The sequence below is a fragment of the Pipistrellus kuhlii genome, unplaced genomic scaffold (assembly GCF_014108245.1).
Source record: "Pipistrellus kuhlii isolate mPipKuh1 unplaced genomic scaffold, mPipKuh1.p scaffold_m20_p_20, whole genome shotgun sequence".
NCBI classification, from domain to species: domain Eukaryota; kingdom Metazoa; phylum Chordata; class Mammalia; order Chiroptera; family Vespertilionidae; genus Pipistrellus; species Pipistrellus kuhlii.
The window spans coordinates 11,751,793-11,770,665 of NW_023425516.1; the positions used below are offsets into that span (position 1 = coordinate 11,751,793).

At 57.8% G+C, this 18,873-nt stretch overlaps 1 protein-coding gene across 4 annotated transcripts in view; it reads right to left on the minus strand.

Annotated features, from left to right (window-relative positions):
- The window catches only part of SLC37A2 (solute carrier family 37 member 2), a 31,633-nt gene continuing 12,760 nt past the window's right edge, over nucleotides 1–18,873 (minus strand). The window contains exons 1-20 of one of the 4 annotated variants that reach the window (XM_045585467.1): nucleotides 15,977–16,161; nucleotides 14,760–14,841; nucleotides 14,235–14,328; nucleotides 14,023–14,101; nucleotides 11,898–12,033; nucleotides 11,225–11,301; nucleotides 9,739–9,905; nucleotides 9,144–9,181; nucleotides 8,742–8,894; nucleotides 8,347–8,437; nucleotides 5,894–5,956; nucleotides 5,459–5,544; nucleotides 4,341–4,389; nucleotides 4,125–4,198; nucleotides 3,798–3,876; nucleotides 2,928–3,025; nucleotides 2,609–2,673; nucleotides 2,374–2,430; nucleotides 406–893; nucleotides 1–150 (exon numbers count right to left, since the gene is read on the minus strand). In XM_045585467.1, coding sequence (XP_045441423.1) covers nucleotides 2,400–2,430; nucleotides 2,609–2,673; nucleotides 2,928–3,025; nucleotides 3,798–3,876; nucleotides 4,125–4,198; nucleotides 4,341–4,389; nucleotides 5,459–5,544; nucleotides 5,894–5,956; nucleotides 8,347–8,437; nucleotides 8,742–8,894; nucleotides 9,144–9,181; nucleotides 9,739–9,905; nucleotides 11,225–11,301; nucleotides 11,898–12,033; nucleotides 14,023–14,101; nucleotides 14,235–14,328; nucleotides 14,760–14,841; nucleotides 15,977–16,146 — 1,632 coding nt within the window. In that variant the 5' untranslated portion in view covers nucleotides 16,147–16,161 and the 3' untranslated portion in view covers nucleotides 1–150; nucleotides 406–893; nucleotides 2,374–2,399. Of the gene's footprint in view, nucleotides 151–405; nucleotides 894–2,371; nucleotides 2,431–2,608; nucleotides 2,674–2,927; nucleotides 3,026–3,797; nucleotides 3,877–4,124; nucleotides 4,199–4,340; nucleotides 4,390–5,458; nucleotides 5,545–5,893; nucleotides 5,957–8,346; nucleotides 8,438–8,741; nucleotides 8,895–9,143; nucleotides 9,182–9,738; nucleotides 9,906–11,224; nucleotides 11,302–11,897; nucleotides 12,034–14,022; nucleotides 14,102–14,234; nucleotides 14,329–14,759; nucleotides 14,842–15,976; nucleotides 16,162–18,873 lie in introns of those variants that run through there. The other 3 variants (XM_045585470.1, XM_045585469.1, XM_045585468.1) reach the window with 3 other exon arrangements.

The following is an 18,873-nucleotide window of genomic DNA, read 5'->3' on the forward strand; positions in this document are numbered from 1 at the left end:
TATATATATATACGCATACATACACACTAGTATTTTCAGTCCTGGCTCCCACTCCAAACCCCACTCCCCACAGCACTGCCCTGATGTGTGGTCTCTAGTGGAGACAGAGGCCAGGACAAGGGGGCAGCAAAGGAGGCCCAAGAATGACGCCTCGCCAAAACCGGTTTGGCTCAGTGGATAGAGCGTCAGCCTGCGGACTCAAGGGTCCCAGGTTGGATTCTGGTCAAGGGCATGTACCTTGGTTGTAGGCATATCCCCCGTGGGGGGTGTGCAGGAGGCAGCTGATTGGTGTTTCTCTCTCATTGATGTTTCTAACTCTTTATCCCTTTCCCTTCCTCTCTGTAAAAAAAAATCAATAAAATATATTTTTAAAAAAAAGAAAAAGAAAGAAAAGAAGAATGACACCTTGTGCACCTCCCCCTAGTCCTGCCCTGGATACAGCAAGGATGCTTCAATCCAGTTGGGTCAGGAGGTAGAAACAGGTTCAAATGGCGATCAATGGCTTGTGAACAAAGGGACGGAGAGAGGCTGGGCTGCTCTGAAACCGGGTCAGAATCCCATCTGCAGGTACAAGCTGATGACAGAGGTTCAATTCTGCACAGAAAAGAGGGACATGCGCTTTCCAGCCTCGGCCCTGGGCAGCCTCGGCCTCCGTCCTGGGATCTGAACCAGCAGGTATTTCTTCCCTAGGCAGGATGGAGACGCCTTCCGCCTGGCCGGCCTCTCCCCACGGAGACGCCCCCAGCCCCTCAGGGTCTCCGTGTGCTGGGAGGGCTGGTGTGAGATCAGGAGGCTTTGTCTCAGCGTCCCCAGTTTCAATGGTCTGGCCAGGGGGGAGCACTTGGGAGCCCTCCACGCTTCTCTGCCGATCGGGGCCTCATAGTTCTTTATACCTGAACGAGGAAGAGAGAGAGAGAGAGAGAGCCAGTTTAATAACCTCCGGCCCCAGCGGTGGGAACAGGGAGAGCGAGCTCCTGGGGTCCCTTCGTAATTGCCTTCATCGCTGTTCTCTGTAACCGGGGCTCCTGCTCCCCTCGTCAGCGGGGAACAGAAAGCCAGATTACATTAAAACCTTAGGATATTTGTACCGCATCTGGCAGCGTTCAAAAGCAATATTCCCGTATCCCGTGCCGCCTCGGCCTCGGATCCACCGCGGCAGGTACGTGGGGCTCCGCGGCCCCGTTTTACACGTGAGGTTCGGAGAACGCGCCCGGGGCCTCATGGGTACGTGGGGCTCCGCGGCCCCGTTTTACACGTGAGGTTCGGAGAACGCGCCCGGGGCCTCATGGGTGAAAGCGAGCGGAGGAGGCCGGCTGCCCAGGGATCCATGGTTCCCGCCCAGCGCTCCTCTGCTCCCAGCAGGGGCCTTTCAGAGAAGGACCAACGTGCAAACCCCGCACACCAGGGACGCTTGGGCAACCCAGTCCCTGGGCCACTGTTCTCTCGTCTCCAATAGGCCTGTCCACCTCTCAAGGTGGCTGGGTGGTAAGCTAAGGATCCAACGTCAGACTGTTCCAGGCCCAGGGCAGAGCTTCCTAAATGTTCATTCTTCCCCCCTTTCTGCTTCTTTTCGATCCTTCATCCCCCCAATCTCCCCGAGGGCTGGCTCAGGGAAGGCAGCTGGAGGGCCCCCTGGCCCCAGGGCCTGTCCCCCTGCTCCTCCAGGCCAGGGCCTGACAGGCAGAGGTCCTCACTGCCTCCTCTCTCCGTGTTTCGCCCTGAACCTGGGTGGCACCCACACGGCATGCTGGTTCCCAGGAACCCACATTTCCCCATCCCCACCAGGTCCACAGCTCCGCCAGCTTCCCGACAGCAGGGCCCCGTGCTCAGGGGGGGAGAGCCAGAAAGGCCAGCAGAGCCCTCAGCCCCAGCGGAGCCCCCTCGCTCAGCCACCAGCCTGTCCGCGCAGCCTGTGAACCCACCACCGCCGGCAACAGGCAGCCCACACCAGCGATCACCACCACATGTTCGATTTTGTCCCAGAGTCTTGGATTGGCAGCCGCAGGCAGGGGCCCGGGGACGTGGTTTCTGGGCCTGAGGAGCCCCTGCACCGCAGGGTCTGAGTCCCAGAGGAAACTATACCCCTGGACTCTGTCTCTCTGTTCTGGGAGACGGGTGGTCCCACACCCCGATGCTCTCCCAGCGAGGAGGCTGCGGCCCCGGTGGCAGCTCAGGCCTCAGGAATCACTCCCCAAGCACCTTGCTCTGCGGGGTGGACGGCCTTTGGAGCTGGCCCCCAGGAAGAAAGAGAAAGTTAGGGAGGGAGGGAGGGAGGGAGGGAGGGGGGAAAAAATCACTGGAAGAGGGAAGCTTTGCAGGCACGACACATCTTGCTGGCCCCCGATTAGCCACAGACGTGAAGGAGATACTCACAAAAGTCATGGGGCTTGAGGGAACGACTACTGGGTGTGGGTTAAGGCGACACAAGAGCTACGGAGACACACGGGACAACGGAGGGCAGGTTAGAGGGGCCGGGGCGGGCCGGGGCGGGCGCTCACAGAGCACATCACACATCGAGGTCCGCAGTGCCGCATGCCTGGCAGCGGTGTGACCTGAGGTGGGGGGAGCGGGGAGGCGAGGGAGGGGGCCAGTTCTCCGGAGGACTCACCCCGTGCCTTGGCTCAGGTGTGACTTCCAGGCCAGGATCTCTTTGTACACCAGCCGGCAGAGGAGCTGCGGGGAGGTGGAGGCACAGAGGGAAGGGAGTCGTGGTCAGTCGCCAGTGCTGTGACCAACGGTGGGCTGGCAAGAGGGAACGGGCTGGCACACAGCTCCCTTCAGCAGGGTCTCCCTGGGGGTGATGTGGTTCTTAGCAAAAGGCTGCTGTCCCAGGGCCCCTAGGGGACAATATTCTGGGCCTCCAGGGCTCTGGCCTGGCAGGACAGGGCACCCCACAATGCCCATCTGTGCACCCCAGGGACTCTCACCAGGCAGGCCAGGACGTCCGCGGAGATGAGCATGTAGAAGACGTTGTTCCAGCCCGTGGGCGAGATGAGCCCAGCCAGCAGAGGCCCCAGCGCCGCACCTGTGGAGCGCAGTGTCAGGGCGGGGTCCTGCCAAGGCCATGGTCCGAAAACCCACTCATCACCAGAGCCAAATATCCACAGTTACAACGACTGACATTTCTTTGGAGATCCAAATGTTTTAAACTTAAACTTCTGCCAAAATAGGTTTGGCTCCGTGGATAGAGCCTGCGGACTGAAGGGTCCCGGGTTAGATTCCAATCAAGGGCATGTACCTTGGTTGTGGGCACGTCCCCAGTAGGGGGCATGCAAGAGGCAGCTGATCGATGTTTCTCATCGATGTTTCTATCTCTCTCCCTTCCTCTCTGTAAAAAAATAATCAATAAAATATATTTAAACGTAGCCGAAACCGGTTTGGCTCAGTGGATAGTGCATTGGCCTGCGGACTGAAAGGTTCTGGGTTCGATTCCGGTCAAGGGCATGTACCTTGGTTGCGGGCATATCCCCAGGAGGGGGTGTGCAAGAGGCAGCTGATTGATGACTCTCTCTCATCAATGTTTCTAACTCTCTATCCCTTTCTCTTCCTCTCTGTAAAAAAAATCTATAAAAATATATTTTATATATATATTTAAACGTAAACGTCTCCTAACTCCACTTCTTCTACATAGACTCGCCCAGGCCGTGGTATTTTGTGGAAGAGCCACTCTCAAGGGGCCAGAGAGCTGCGTGTGGCTTGCGAGCCGCAGTTTGCCGACCACCGCGCGAAGGGACCCTGGGCCCGCCCCTGTGACGGCAGCAGGCTCAGTGCTCGGCCGCCGGGAGCCCGTCACAGACCTATGGAGCCGGTGCCGTCGATGATGGCCGTGACGGTGGACAGGGCCTTCGCGTTGCCCTTCAGGCTCTGGTGTGTGCCCTGGGGAGAGAGAGCAGCGTGAGGCCCGAACCCAGAGGCAGCGCCGGGCGCCGGGACTGAAGGGGCGCCGGCCGGGGACAGGCCGTGGGGCTCGGAGCAGAGGAAGGGGAATTCCGAAGGACTTTGAGGACCTTGTCTGAACCAGCCGAGAAGGGAGGAAAGGGCTGTGGGGGAGACGGACCCGGAGACAGAGGCCCCGACCGAGACCCCCCAAGTGGCCCCTGGCTCCCGGGAGGCGGCCCACTCACGAGATCGGCGGAGACGGCGGTGGTGATGAGCGCGTAAGGGCCGTTGACCAGGGCCCCGCAGACGATCAGCATCACTGGGGCGACACAGAGAGCCGGTTAGCGATGAGGAGACCCCTGGCATCAGGCTGTGCCCCTCTGCTTCCCCGGGCCTCCCACCGATGCCCCCAAGGCAGTGAGTGCCCTTCCCGAGGCCTGGCAGGGCCCGCAGTGTCTCACCTATGGAGCTGGCGATCCCGCTCTGGCCAAAGCGGTTGTACAGGAAGAGCTAGGAGGGAGAGGCAGCGTCACGCCCAGGCTTCCCACGGTGGACAGGGGCCCGGGAGTCTGGGACAACCCTCTGCTGCCCTACATCCAACTGTCACCCCACTCCTACATCCAACTGTCACCCCACTCCTACATCCAACTGTCACCCCACTCCTACATCCAACTGTCACCCCACTCCTACATCCAACTGTCACCCCACTCCTTTTCCTTCTCACACCAGGTCTCACGGTCCTTAAACGTCCTGAGGATGAGGGTGTCTGAGATCTGGTAACTTATTGTTTCCTTTCCCCGGAAAGTCTCTCGTATCTAACCTCAATCTCCTGTTCTTTCCTTGGCCAAGAAGTTGATCAGCCCTGGACAGTATTGCTCAGTGGTTGGAGCATTCGGGCCAAGGGCATGTAACTCAGTTGCCGGTTCCATGGCCACACCCCATCCTTCTTTCCCTCCCCTCACCCCCATGGGGGCTCGTGGGAGAGGTGGCTATGTGTCTCTCTCGCATTGATGTTCCTCTCTCTTTCTCTCTCTCCCCCTCCTCCCTTCTACTCTCTCTGAAAATCAATGAGAAAAATATCCTCGGGTGAGGATTTAAAATAAAAAATAAAAAAAAAGTTTATCAGCTGGTCTCCCCTTCTCCACCAAAATCAAATAGTCACTAATCCCTTTATATATATATTTTTAATTGATTTTTTACAGAGGAAGAGAGAGGGAGGGATAGAGCATTAGAAACATCGATGAAAGAGAAACTTTAATCAGCTGCCTCCTGCACACCCCCTATCGGGGATGTGCCTGCAACCAAGATACATGCCCTTGACCGGAATCGAACCCTGGACCTTTCAGTCCGCAGGCTGATGCTCTATCCACTGAGCCAAACCGGTTAGGGCTCACTAATCCCTTCCTGAACCCCCAGTCTGGGTCTCCTTCCTATGCACAGGGATGCGCCCACACATGTCCCTCAGTGGTTGGAGCCCTGGGGTGTCGGGGTGCACACCCGGGTCAGCAGCCGCATGCAGGGACGGACACACACACACACACACACACACACACACACACGGCCCTGAGCTTATACCCACCATGGGGGCGGCCAAGATCAGCATGACGCAGCAGGTGGTGGCCCTGCCGTTGGTATAGTCGGAGATGAGCCCGGCCAGGATGCCACCTGGAACGCAAACCAGCCGCTCACTGCTGCCCAGGGCACAGCCACAGCCCCCACCCACATGGTGCCCACCTCCCCACCTAGCTCGGCCCCGTCACCGCCCGGCGCTGGCCTGGGCTCCAGCAGAGCACCTCCCTGTAAAATCCCCCCTGTACAAGCATGTCAGACTCATGGCTGGCGGGCCACGTGCCTCCAAAAGAATTTTCTGTACCCGCTGCTCAGGGGGAGACCAGACACGAGAGCCGATGCCACCTGCCCAGGTCCTGTTCTTCCTGCACCACCACCCCCCCTCCCCCCCCCCCCCACACACACACACACTGGAGGAGAGGGGAACGCAGCTCAGAGGCCCCACCTGTGATGCCGCCGACGTCGAAGAGCGTGGACAGGTCGCCCGCCTCCTTGGCGCTGAAGTGAGCTGTGGAGACACAACCGTGCGGTCAGGCCTGAGGGCTCGGGGCGGGCATCCCGGAGCGCCAGCCAGAAAGCCCCGTGATGGTGCAGCCCTCGGCCTCCTTTCCCAGAGGGAGGGAGGAGCGGGGACCAGGGGCAGCGATGGGCCAGCGGGAGGTTACCGCAGTTTGGGACCCCAAGCCTGCGCTGCCTTCTCTCCCCCGCAGGATGGCCTTGGCCTCTCAGTCTGACCTTGGCCTCTCAGTCTGGCCCTCCCCCGAAAGCCCTGGGATCTGGCCTCTGCACCCTACCCCCAGGCCACCTTCCCCCGGGGATCAACCTCTCCCTCTGCCTCGGCCCAGCCAGCCAGCCGGGGCCTGCTCTGCTCCAGGCTGAGTGGCAGGCCACCAGCAGGGGGCGTCACATCCCCCTGCGGTCTCCGCTGAGAGTCAGCCAGGGAGGGAGGCTCAGGGAAACAGGACCTCGGGTTCCGGCCTTGCCCAAGCACGAGGGGAAGGCGTCTCCAGACGCCAGAGCAGCAGCCCAGCCCTCCAGGTTGACTCATCCTCTGACATATGTCAGCACCGAGGCCACAAAACAGAGTCGCCCTGTCCACGAAGCTGCCTGAGACTCCACCTCTGTTTGCAAGAGGCCCTCAGACAGGAGCTGGGGGGCAAGTTACAGCTTGAAATCTGGCCCTGACTGAGCCCCACCGGGTCCTGTCTGGAGTCAGCACAGCGCATGGCAGGCAGCCTTGGCCCTCGGCCTCCCGTGGGGCTTGGAGGGAGCAGCGCAGCCTGCGGGGGGGGGGGGGGGGGGGGGGGGGCCTGGCCCTGGCGGAGCTCTGAGGCTCAGGGGCAGGGGTCTGCTTGCCTCTTTTTTTTTTTTCAATTCTTGCCAGAGGATATGATTATTGGATTGAGAGAGAGAGGAACATTGATGTGAGAGAGACACAATGATTGGATGCCTTTTGTATACATTCCAACCAGGGATCGAACCCACAACCTTTTGGTGTATGGGATGATGCTCCAACTAACAGAACCTCCTGGCCAGACCAGGATTCTGGTTTTTGATGGAGTAGCCACCTGACCCTAGGGAATAGCAAAGACCCAGGCCAGGCCGGCATAAATATCCTTTTCAACCACCACGGTGACCTCTCCTCGTCTGTCCATCCTTGGGTGGGGCAGAGGCAGGAAGAGCGGTCCAGGAGCTGGGCAGTGCAGCCAACCGAGCACCAGGCAGAGGCCCATGAGGCTCCCAGCAGCCCCTTGGGAGAGGAGAACAGTGTTCCCCTCCAGCCTACAAGCTGTGGGGGGGGGCTCGCCAGGTCTTGATTGGTGAGTGGCTCGCCAGGCTCACCCAGGTTGGCAGAATCTCAAGGGACTATGGATTCATTCAAAAGGCAGACCTTGCCCTGACGGGTTTGGCTCAGTGGACAGAACGTCGGCCTGCAGACTCAAGGGTCCCAGGTTCGATTCCAGTCGAGGGCATGTACCTTGGTTGCGGGCACATCCCCAGTGGGGAGTGTGCAGGAGGCAGCTGATTGATGTTTCTCTCTCATCGATGTTTCTAACTCTCTATCCCTCTCTCTTCCTTTCTGTAAAAAATCAATAAAATATATTAAAAAAAAAAAAAAAGGCAGACCTTTTCTAGAGCACTCCAATCCCACCCGTCTATACGCGAAGCAGCCTGGAGGTGGGTTTCCTACACTAATGGATGGAGAAGCTGGGGCGGGTTACAGAACAGAGCTTCCGGTTCCTAACTCCCCACTCAGACCCAGGAGGGAAGGGTGGCTGAAGTCAGGGCCTGAGGGGTAGCATACAAGGCTCATCTTCACATTTAAAAATAAAAATCGCACCTGGCAGGCGGGGTTCAGTGGTTGAGCATTGACCTATGACTATGAACAAGGAGGTCACAGTTCCATTCCCAGTCAGGGCACGTGCCCGGGTTGCGGGCTCGATCGCCAGTGTGGGGTGTGCAGGACGCAGCCGGTCCATGATTCTCTCTCATTATTGATGTTTCTCTCTCTCTCTCCCCCTTCTTTCCTCCTCTCTGAAATCAATAAAAATATATATTTTTTTAAATTGCTCTTTGCCCTCCAAGAGGCTCAGCCGAGATCCTGCCTGCACCCTAGATGTAGGGGTGTCAAACTCAATCAGAGAAGGGGCCAAAATCTAAAATCCAGCCTAAATCGCGGGCCGAATGGTTTACTGAACAGTCATAAACTGTCATTGTGATGGAAACGCAGCGGAGTGCAGTGATGACAGCGCGGTGTGGGCCACATTGCAAGGCCTGGCGGGACGGATTTGGCCCGCGGGCCTTGTGTTTGACACATGTGCTAGAGTCACAGGCATCACCCAGGGGTTTCCTCTCGGACCAGCGGCTCCTTCCTCACCGCTCCTCCCCGGAACTCACCCACATTGAAGATGTAGAGGGGCAGCCAGTAGAGGAAGGTGTAGCTGACCAGCTTGGCAAAGAGCAGACACAGCGAGAACTCGATGACACCCTGGGAGCGGAGCAGAGGGCGCACGGTGAGGAGGGTGCAGCCCCTGGGGGCAGCGGAGCACCCCCCAGCACCCTGCACTCCCCTGCCACCCCAAGCACCTCCAGCCACCCCCATGGTCAGCGAGAGCAATGTGTGCGCTGCCCCAGCGCTGTGTCCAGACAAGCCTCCTCCCTGTTGGCCCAGCCCAGGCCCCTCCCGGGAAGTGACTCTGGAAACCACAGAGCACCCTGCGACCCCCCCTCCCTGACATCCTACAGAGAAACCTAGAGGGCCCCTGCCCTCTCCATTCCCCCCGGCTTCTCACCGGGATCATGAGCGCCCCCCAAAAGCTGATGGCAGCAGGCTGAGCGCTTGGCTCCTTGGACCATCCGGCGGACGCCTCCAGGCTGCCCTCCTGGTGGCCGTAGGGGTTGTACCCAGGGTCCTCAGGGCTGCCCTGCTTCTCTTCCTGCTCCCCCTGAACAGAGATGAGACCGTGCTGTGGGCACATCCATGTGCCCCCTCCTGCCGGCTGGAGGGTCCCTCTCCGGGCTGGACTAACCGCCTGAGGTGCCCCCGGGCTGCAAGGAGCCAACCCAAGGGCCTGACACGGGGCCTGGGAGGTAACCGGGCTCAAGGCTTCCTCCTCCAACCCCCAGCCCTGTCTGGGGGTGCAATGGGAGGGCAGGGAGCATGGCGGGGGGGGGGGGGAGGTTTGCACACTCACGTGGTGCTGTGGGGTGGTGCAGTCCACATCCTCTGGGTCTGAAACAAAAACCTTCTAAGAAGCATTCCTCAGGCGGGCCCTCCCCTTGCTCTGGGACTGGTCCCCATCCCCAAAGTGGCCACACGAGGGAGCCGGAGCCGGGTTCGAGCCCACCTGCTAGGCCTGGCTCTCCATCACCTGCCTTGTCACTAATGCCCCCGGGGACTTCTGTTCTCCTGCCACCAAGTGGCCCTGCTCCCTGGGCTAGCTGACTCAGGCTGTCAGGGATGGATGGGATGAGGACAGCGAACGTGCGAGTGTCCTGTCTACCCCCGCTCTCCCCCCTCACACTCAGCCAGCACTTGCCAAGCACCAACTAGCGGCAGGCATTCTACCGGTAGCTTCCTGTGTCATGTAAACCTTCGCCAGCCCGGGGATGGACAAGCTGTTGGTCCCATTGACAAGTGAGAAAGAACGGGGGCTCAGAGCAGTTGCTGGTCCCGAGTCCCACCTCCGGGGCTCCCGCTCTGTGGCCAGGAATCTTCCTCCCCGAGCCAGCCGCCTTCTCCCAGAGAGAGCTACGGGCCCCGCGGGGAGGGAGGGAGGGTCCACTCACACTCGATGAGGAAGAGGAAGGTGACGATGCCCATGGCAGCGGTGATGACGCCTGGGACCACAAAGGACAGGCCCCATCGCTCGCTGACCCAGAGGCCGGCGATCAGGGAGCCCAGGATGTTGCCCACGGATGTGTGGGAATTCCAGATGCCCATGATGAGACCTCGCCTGGAGAGAGAGAGAGAGAGGGAGGGAGGAAGATGAGGAGGAGGGGAGAAGAGCAGAAAAAGTAAAAAGGGAAGCATAGGCCGAAACCGGTTTGGCTCAGTGGCTAGAGCATCGCCTTGCAGACTGAAAGGTCCCAGGTTTGATTCCAGTCAAGGACATGTGCCTTGGTTGCGGGCACATCCCCAGTGGGGGGTGTGCAAGAGGCAGCTGATGTCTCTCATCGATGTTTCTAACTCTCTATCCCTCTCTCTTCCTCTCTGTAAAAAATCAATAATATATATATATATATATATATATATATATATATATATATATATATATATAATTTTTTTTTTTTAAGTAAAAAGGGAAGCATAGGGTTCCTCTCCATTGCCCTGGCCCAGTGCAGAAAGCTGGCTGCTCCGTGCCCGGGAAAGGGGAGGGAAGGCTGGGATCAGGCGAGGGACAGCCAGGCCTGCAGACCTGAGCCGGCACACAGGGCCTGCCAGTGGAGCTCTGCTGTCCTCAGGGGTTAAGACCTGCACCCCGTCTTCTCCCTTTCCTGTGGCTGTAACTCTAAAGCACTGGTCCTCAGCCCCCATTCACAGTCACAGCTCAGGGGGCGCTAGCGGCACCTAGTGGGCAGATGATGCTAAGCATCTACAATACACAGCTGGCCCTCATGACCAAGAATCCCCAGCCCCAAATGTCAACAGTGCCGAGGTGAGAAGTCCTGCCTAAAGCAACCTTTTTCTTTTTTTTTTTTTTTTTTTTTTTTTTTTTTTTTTGCATAAAACCTAGTTCAGGCACAGCTGGCGTGGCTCAGTGGTTGAGCGTCAACCTATGAACCAGGAGGTCACGGTTTGACCCAGGAGGTCAGGGCACTTGTCTGGATTACAATCCCCAGTGTGGGGACTTCAGGAGGCAGCCAATCAATGATTCCCATCATTGATGTCTCTCTCTCTCTCTCTTTCTCCATTCCTCTCTGAAATCAATAAAAATATGTTTTAAAAAAGAAAAGCCAGCTCAAGAAAGAAAGAAAAAAAACACCAAAAAACAGTTTTACAGGCTTCTTTTTTGCCTTTAAGAGAAATGGAAATTCATTTATTATGAGGAAACGCATAATTAAAGTTGCTGTCTTCTGGGTTAAAACCTAATCAACAGAAAACCCCTACTGCTTTTGTCACCGACATGTTTGCCTCACTTAGCATATGCCACTCAGCAAGAAGGAGGCAAGTTCATAATTGTTTACCCCAAAATTACGTTAGGGGCCCAGCGACCTGCTCACTGCCCCCGCCCTCCCAGGGAACCTCCCGCTCACACCCCTGTGTCACACTCACCTCCCCTTCCCAAACCAGTTGCCCACGCAGGTCACCACTGAGGGCCAGCCTGTGGTCTGGACGAGTCCATTGCAGATCTGCAGGGAGAGAGCGGGCAGGTGGGACAGGCCCGGCATGCTGCCCACGTCCTGCTCTGACCCATCCTGGGCTGAGGAGGTTCAACATCAGAGGCCCAGCCGAAACCGGTTTGGCTCAGTGGATAGAGCGTTGGTCTGCGGACTGAAAGGTCCCGGGTTCGATTCCGGTCAAGGGCATGTACATTGGTTGCAGGCACATGCCCAGTGAGGGGGGTGGGGGTGCAGGAGGCAGCTGATCAATGTCTCTCTCTCATCGATGTTTCTAGCTCTCTATCCCTCTCCTCTCCCTTCCTCTCTATTAAAAAAAAATCAATAAAATATATATTTTTTAAAAATCAACATCAGAGGCCCAAGATCCTTTGCTGCAAAGACCCAGTCTCAGGCACGTAGTGACATGGGGAGTGCTCAGTGCAGACTTACGGAGGGGGCGAGCGTGTGACCCTGGGAGGTGGGATTCTAGGGGGCATCCCACAAGAGCAGTGGGCTGTGCAGGAGGCGTGAGGGCCTCCTTTGGCCACAGCCTGGGGCGGCTGAGGGGGGACTAGATTCTTCCTGAGATGGAAACAGCGGCCAGAGAGCAAGACCGGGGCTCCTACCTGAATGAGCACGTAGTACCAGAGCACGTGGATGTCCCAGAAATAGCCCAGGCCGAAGAGCGAGGTGAAGAGGCCGCTGAGCAGCATTCCGGCAGAAAGGTAGTAACGAAGAGGGAGCCGCTCCCCGAAAATCCCGCTGGAGAATTGAGTTAGATTCGTGGTTAGCCCCGCCACCTGCACTCCTCAACCCTGCCTCCCTCTCTTCCCCCCGGCACTCCGCCGGGCGGGGCGGCTCTGGTCACGGTGACCCCAGGGACCTCTGTGCTGCCACAGCCAGCGACACCCGCTGCCCTCCACTCACTGGGCTTCTCTGCTTTCCTCGACACAGCTAACCTCGCTCGTAGGTCTGTCCTCCCCCTGGCCTGCTCCATGTCACTCTGGAGGGTTACAGCCCCTCCCCCTTGGCTGGCCATGCCTCCTCGTTGATTTTCTTGGGAGCCACTCTTGCAGCATTTTTAAAAAAATATATTTTATTGCCAAAACCGGTTTGGCTCAATGTATAGAGCGTCAGCTTGGGAACTGAAGGGACCTGGGTTCGATTCCGGTCAAGGGCATGTGCCTTGGTTGCGGGCATATCCCCAGTGGGGGGTGTGCAGGAGGCAGCTGATCGATGACTCTCTCTCATCGATGTTTCTGGCTCTCTATCTGTCTATCTCTCAATATATATTATTGATTTTTTTACAGAGAGGAAGGGAGAGGGATAGAAACATCAATGAGAGAGAGACATCGACCAGCTGCCCCCTGAAGGTCGTCTTTCCACCTCTATCACTGCTGTTCTAACTCAGTAGTCGGCAAACTGTGGCTCACAAGCCACATGAGGCTCTTTGGGTCTACCACAAAATACCACATGCGGGCGCCCACGTACAGTGCGATGGAAGGAGTACCCTAATTAAGTTAACAACAATGTACCTACCCATAGAATTTAAGTTTAAAAAAAAAAATGTGGCTCTCAAAAGAACTTTCAGTCGTTGTAGTTGTTGGTATTTAGCTCTGCTGACTAATGAGTGTGCCGACCACTGTTCCAACTCAAGCGCTCTCAAAGCGTAGCTGCGCCCGGCCAGTGCGGCTCAGTGGTGGAGCATCGACCTACGAACCAGGAGGTCGCGGTTTGATTCCCGATCAGGGCACCTGCCGAGGTTGTGGGCTCGATCCCCAGTGTGGGGCGTGCAGGAGGCAGCGGTTTAGTGACTCCCTCATCACTGATGTTTCTCCCTCTCTCTCTCCCTTTCACTTCCTCTCTAGAACCAATTTTTTAAAAAAAACATGTTTTTTGAGTGTAGCTGCACTGTCATCCATCTGCTTCCTCCTTCAGCCTTGCCCTCCCTTGACCTGCCTCTCGTCCCCGTGGGTGCGGCCTGTCTGAAATGTAAATCTGAACACCACACCCCGAGGGACCCTCCAACGCTCTCCTGTGCCCACGGCCTGGCCCACGGGGCTCATTCTCCAGCCCATCTCCTGCTGCTGCCCGCACCCCAGCCCTGATCACGCCGCCTCCCACTTGCTTACTTCCCCCACGCTAGCCTCTGCCTCGCCTCTCCCCCCACCCACCACGCCCCTGCTCCGCATCGGTGCCAGCAGTACCTCCTTCAAGAAGCTTCCCTAGTCCCTCTTCTCGAACCCCGGCCTGGACTCAGAGCCCCACACTGTTGTGTACCCAGCTGCTGCCGGTCCCGGCAGGCTGTGAGCTTGCTGGAGGGGGTACCTGCCGGACTCCTGGTGACAAACACCATGCCTGCCTGGCTAATGGAGGCCCAGGACCGGACAGGGCTTCCTGCCCGTTTCTGCATCCAGCACCCCACCCCACCCACCCCTCCTTGAAGGATCCGGGTCCGGAACAAACCACATTCCAGCCACACCACGGACCCTGCCACCCTGAGCAGAATCAGAAGGAGCGTCCGGGAAAGGCTTTCCAGGAAAAGAGCGACTGGAAGTGCGAGTGACCACACAGGGAAACGAGAATGGCTGTGGCGGAGCACACGTGCAGGAGTCTCGGTCTCATTTCCACCCGGGGAGCTGGCAGCTTTGTCACTGGACCCGCTGCCCGCTGCCCGCTGCCCGCTGCCCGCTGCCCGGTGAGTGAGGGTGGCAGCCGCTCAGGACCAGCCACCCGGCCCCGCCCGCCCACCTGATGAACATGCCGATGGCGTAGGCCACCAGGAAGGCGTTGTCCACAGCGCCCAGCAGCTCCTTGTAGTTGTCCTGGTCTGGGAAGCAGAAGGGAGAGACAGACAGCTGAGCTTGCTGCTCAGCTGCCCCTGCAGAAAGGCCTCCCGGCCCTGAACCCCCTTCCTGGGGAGGGTTGTGGGGGGAGTGGAGAGTCACCGGCCCCATTCTTACCAAACGGAGGCCAGTTGCACCAGGTGGTGTCGTTGGGACTGTGGGTGGCATTGGGCGGCTGGATGATCTCTGAGCAGTTCTGGTGCAGACGGCTCTGGACAGACAATGGGATACAAGGGCCAGGGGCCCCTCAGCCCCCTCAGCCCGAGAGGAGCAGGCACCTCCCTCCCCAGCCACACCAAGCTCCCCTCTGGCCTCTGGCACCTCCCCTGCAGGACCCGGTACAGGGACAGGGGGCCACAGCGGACCCTCAGTGAAGGCTGAGCCCACAGAGCCCAGGGTCCTAGCTCGCTCAGGGCAGCACAGCCACGGACGCCGTGTCTCGGTGACTAAACTCACAGGAGCGCCAGGGCGGGTCTCTGCCACACAAGGGCTCCTAACAGAGGGAGCCGCCAGGCGGAGGAGCAGGCTCCGTGGCCGCGGTAAGAGGGAGGATGGTCCTGGGCCGAGCTCCGGGCCCCTCGCCTGGAGCGTCTTATTTCTCTAGCATCTCCTGCATCTTTGCCCTCGCCAGGCCAGCCTCACCTTCACCACGCTGATGGGCTTCCTGGACATGTGGTAACACGTGTAGATGAAGAAGGTGAGCAGCAGGATGAAGCCTCGGTAGCTGCAGGGGAAGGCGGGCGTCCGGGTTAGCAGGGAGATGGGACCCAATCTGCCGCCTATTCCCACGTGGGCAGCTCCGGGCCTCAGCGCCTCCAAGGCTCTGCCTTCGGGCCCCCTCCAGACACAGGGGTCTTGGGCAGAGGCCATGGGGAGAGTAGGCCAGGGTGCTCAGGGAGCCCGGCCTTCCTGGTCCCAACTTCCAACAGCGCTGGCTCGGCACCAGCACCCAGGATGCCTCTTTTCACCTCGTCACCTCTGCACTCATTCGGCCTCACTAAGGTCAGGGTGCCTGGGTGGATTCATATGTGAGAGAGATGGGAGGGGGGGAAGGGAGGGGGAAAGGAGGGAGGGGGGTAAAGAGCTAAAATCCTGTGTTGTTTTTGTTGTTGTTGTTGTTGTTTTTAAATATATCTTATTGATTTTTTTACAGAGAGGAAGAGAGAGGGATAGTGAGCTAGAAACATCAATGAGAGAGATACATTGACCAGCCCTACCGGGGATGTGCCTGCAGCCAAGGTACATGCCCTTGACCGGAATTGAACGTGGGACCCTTCGGTCCACAGGCTGACGCTCTATCCACTGAGCAGAATCGGTTTCGGCTAAAATCCTGTTAAAAATACCAGAAATGATGGGAGCAGATGGGAGGCTGAGAGGGGAGAAGGGTCTGTCTCCACAGTGAGCTCAGTACTCCCCGTGATGCTGGAACCGGTTTGGCTCAGTGGATAGAGTGTTAGTCTGTGGACTAACGGGTCCCAGGTTCGATTCTGGTCAAGGGCATGTACCTTGATTTTGGGCATATCCCCAGTAGGGGGTGTGCAGGAGGCAGCTGATGGATGATTCTATCTCATCGATGTTTCTAACTTTCTATCCCTCTCTCTTCCTCTCTGTGAAAAATCAATAAAATGTATATTAAAAAAAAATACTCCCTGTGAGCTCAGAACACAGCGAAACTAGCCCCCTGCGGCCCATCCCCACACAGCCCAGACCGCACATGGAAACGTGGCCCCAGGGGGAAAGCTGCTGACAGAACCACGTGCTCTTCCTGGTCCCAGTCTCGCCTCCCGCCAGACAGCAGGCTCATTCTCTCCATCTGTGCCTCACACATCCCATGTGCCCCCTCACCCTCCACTTCTCACCCCGTGCGCTGGGTCTGAGGTGGAAACAACGGTTCAGCCAAACCCCAATCAAGTTCCCATGCACGCCCGGGGTGCGGGGCCCGGGAAGGGCCTCGGGGCCCTGAGTCACCGTCTGCTTCCCCAGCAGAGATCAGCTGAGCTGAGTCAGCAACCGGTGTCAGGAGATGCATGGAAAACGGGCTGCAGAGGGTTTCCTGCCCCGGAGAAAGGGCCAGGCACTCAGAGAGACCCAGAGCTCTGGTCCATTAAAGATCTCATGGAGGGGGCGGGAGGGAAAGAAGGCTGGGAGGGACCTGAAGCCCTTTGCATCCCTCAGCTCCGTGAGCCTAAGGGGCTGGACACTGGGACTCAAGCAGCCCTTCTAGGAATCCACCTCCAGAGCCCCTCACCGGCTTGCAAGCCCCTCACTGGCTCTGAGCAGCTCCTCCGAGGGATCACGTGGCTGCTTCCCTCACTGTTTCAGGCGCTTTTCACCTGGACTCCTCACTTCTAAATGAGTCACGACTGAAGGGTCCCAGGTTCCATTCCGGTCAGGGGCATGTACCCCAGTAGGAGGTGTGCAGGAGGCAGCTGATCAATGTATCTCTCTCATCAATGTTTCTAACTCTCTATCCTTCTCCCTTCCTCTCTAAAAAAAAAAAAAATCCATAAAATATATTTTTTAAAAAAAGAAGAAGTGTTTTCCACCGTTGGCATATGGCTCATGACTCCTAGTCAGGGGCTTGCAAAATCCGAGGGGAATTTGGAGGGGTTGCCCAGCTGGCCTTCAGAGAGCGATGGATGGAAGAAAGCTGCGGCCCTACAGGTAAGCCCTGGGAGCACCGCCCTGCCTGGGAGACTGCCTGGTCAGAAAGAAGCTGAAAGCTTTGGGTGAGGCCTCTGACTGGGTATCAGATATAAGCCCCTGGTTTTCTCCTCAACTGCACACGGGGATAAGCACCAACCACAGGTGCCTCCAAGAGAGGTGAACCCAAAACTGCTCTCACCCTGGTCCCTGGTCCCTGGTCCCTGTGGTGCCACCATTAAGACTCTGGGCCTCCCTAGGAATATATCCTAAGAAACTAGAAACACCAATCAGAAAGGACATATGCTCCCCTATGTTCATAGCAGCACAATCTACAGTAGCTAGGATTTGGAAACAGCCTAGGTGCCCGTCAGCAGAAGATTGGATCAAAAAACTATGGTACATCTACACAATGGAATACTATGCGGCCACAAAAAAAGAAGGAATTCTCATCATTTGCAGCGACCTGGATGGAACTGGAGAGCATCATGCTGAGTGAAATAAGCCAGTCAATGAGAGAAAAACAACACAGGATCTCACTCATTTATGGATAATAAGGAACATTATAAACTGACGAACCAAAAGATACACACAGAGACAGTAAAGCAACAAGCAGACTGTCAAATTACAGTGGGGAGGGGAGGGAGATCTGGGGGAGATCAACCGAAGGACTTGTATGCATGCATATGAGCATAACCAATGGACACAAAACTCTGGGGAGGGAGGGCATGTATGGGAGTGGGGGAGAGGGGCAATGGTAAGATATGTACACAGATAATACCTTAATAAAAAAAAAAGGGGGGCGGGGGGGGAAAGCCGAAGCCGGTTTGGCTCAATGGTAGAGCATCGGTCTGCTGACTGAAAGGTCCCAGGTTCGATTCCGGTCAAGGGCATGTACGTTGGTTGCGGGCACATCCCCGGTAGGGGGTGTGCAAGAGGCAGCTGGTCGATGTTTCTCTCTCATCGATGTTTCTAGCTCTTTCGCTCTCTCCCTTCCTCTCTGTAAAAAATCAATAAAATATATTTTTTTTTTTTAAAAAGGGGGGGGGAGACTCTGGGCCTCAGCAGAGCCTATCTTGGCTGCCACACGGATGCGGCCACTGGCCACGGTGACAAATCACATCTCCTCTGGACCTGAAAGCTCCCGAGGCGCTGGCTCGGACGGCTCTCCCCTGGTGGGCCCAGCAGGGAGGCCCTTGCCAGTGATGGAGCCCGGCACCACCTGGGAGGCCAGGCTGCCGCTCAGCAGCCACGTGAGCCCTCGGAGGAGCTGCTCAGAGCCGGCGAGGGGCTCGCAAGTCCAGCTTGGTGGCCAGCTGCCCTGTCCCCCCCCACCCCCCTCAGGACCTGCCCACCCTGCAGGGACCCAGACGGTCTCCCTGGGCTCCCTCCTGCCGGCGTCCCCGCCGTCCTCCCCTCGCTGCTCCAGGCCCTTTTCACCCGGACTCCTCTCCAGACCGCGGGGGAGGGGCAGTGCCACCACAGGGCGCAGCGATGCCAACTCTGACATCTGATTCTCCCACCCACACGTGTGCCTGCCACGTGCCAGGCCCTGGGCAGGGGTCCAGCAGCATGCCGGAGAAACGGTAGCAGGGATCTCTGCCCTCGGGTGCTCGCAGGTCAGGGGGGCACGTACAGCATTGGGGCCTCAGGGCTTCCCAGGCATGCGGCCGTGCACAGCCAGGAGGCACCGAGGCCGGCTGGGGTGGGAGGCGAGGCTGTAGCAGAATCTTCAAAAACAAGCAGGGGGAGGCCAGGTGGACCAGAGCTGGGCAGGCAGCACGTCCAGGGACAGGGAAGTGCATGTGCAAAAGCTGGGAGCACGCCAAAACCGGTTTGGCTCAGTGGATAGAGCGTCGGCCTGCGGACTGAAGGGTCCCAGGTTCGATTCCGGTCAAGGGCATGTGCCTTGGTTGCGGGCACAACCCCAGTGGGGTGTGTGCAGGAGGCAGCTGGTCAATGATTCTCTCTCGTTGATGTTTCTAACTCTCTATCCCTCTCTCTTCCTCCCTGTAAAAAAAATCAATAAAATATATATTTTTTTAAAAAAAAGCTGAGAGCATGAAATTGCACTCCCTGTTTGGGGAACTCCAGGGCATGTGGAAGGCGGGAC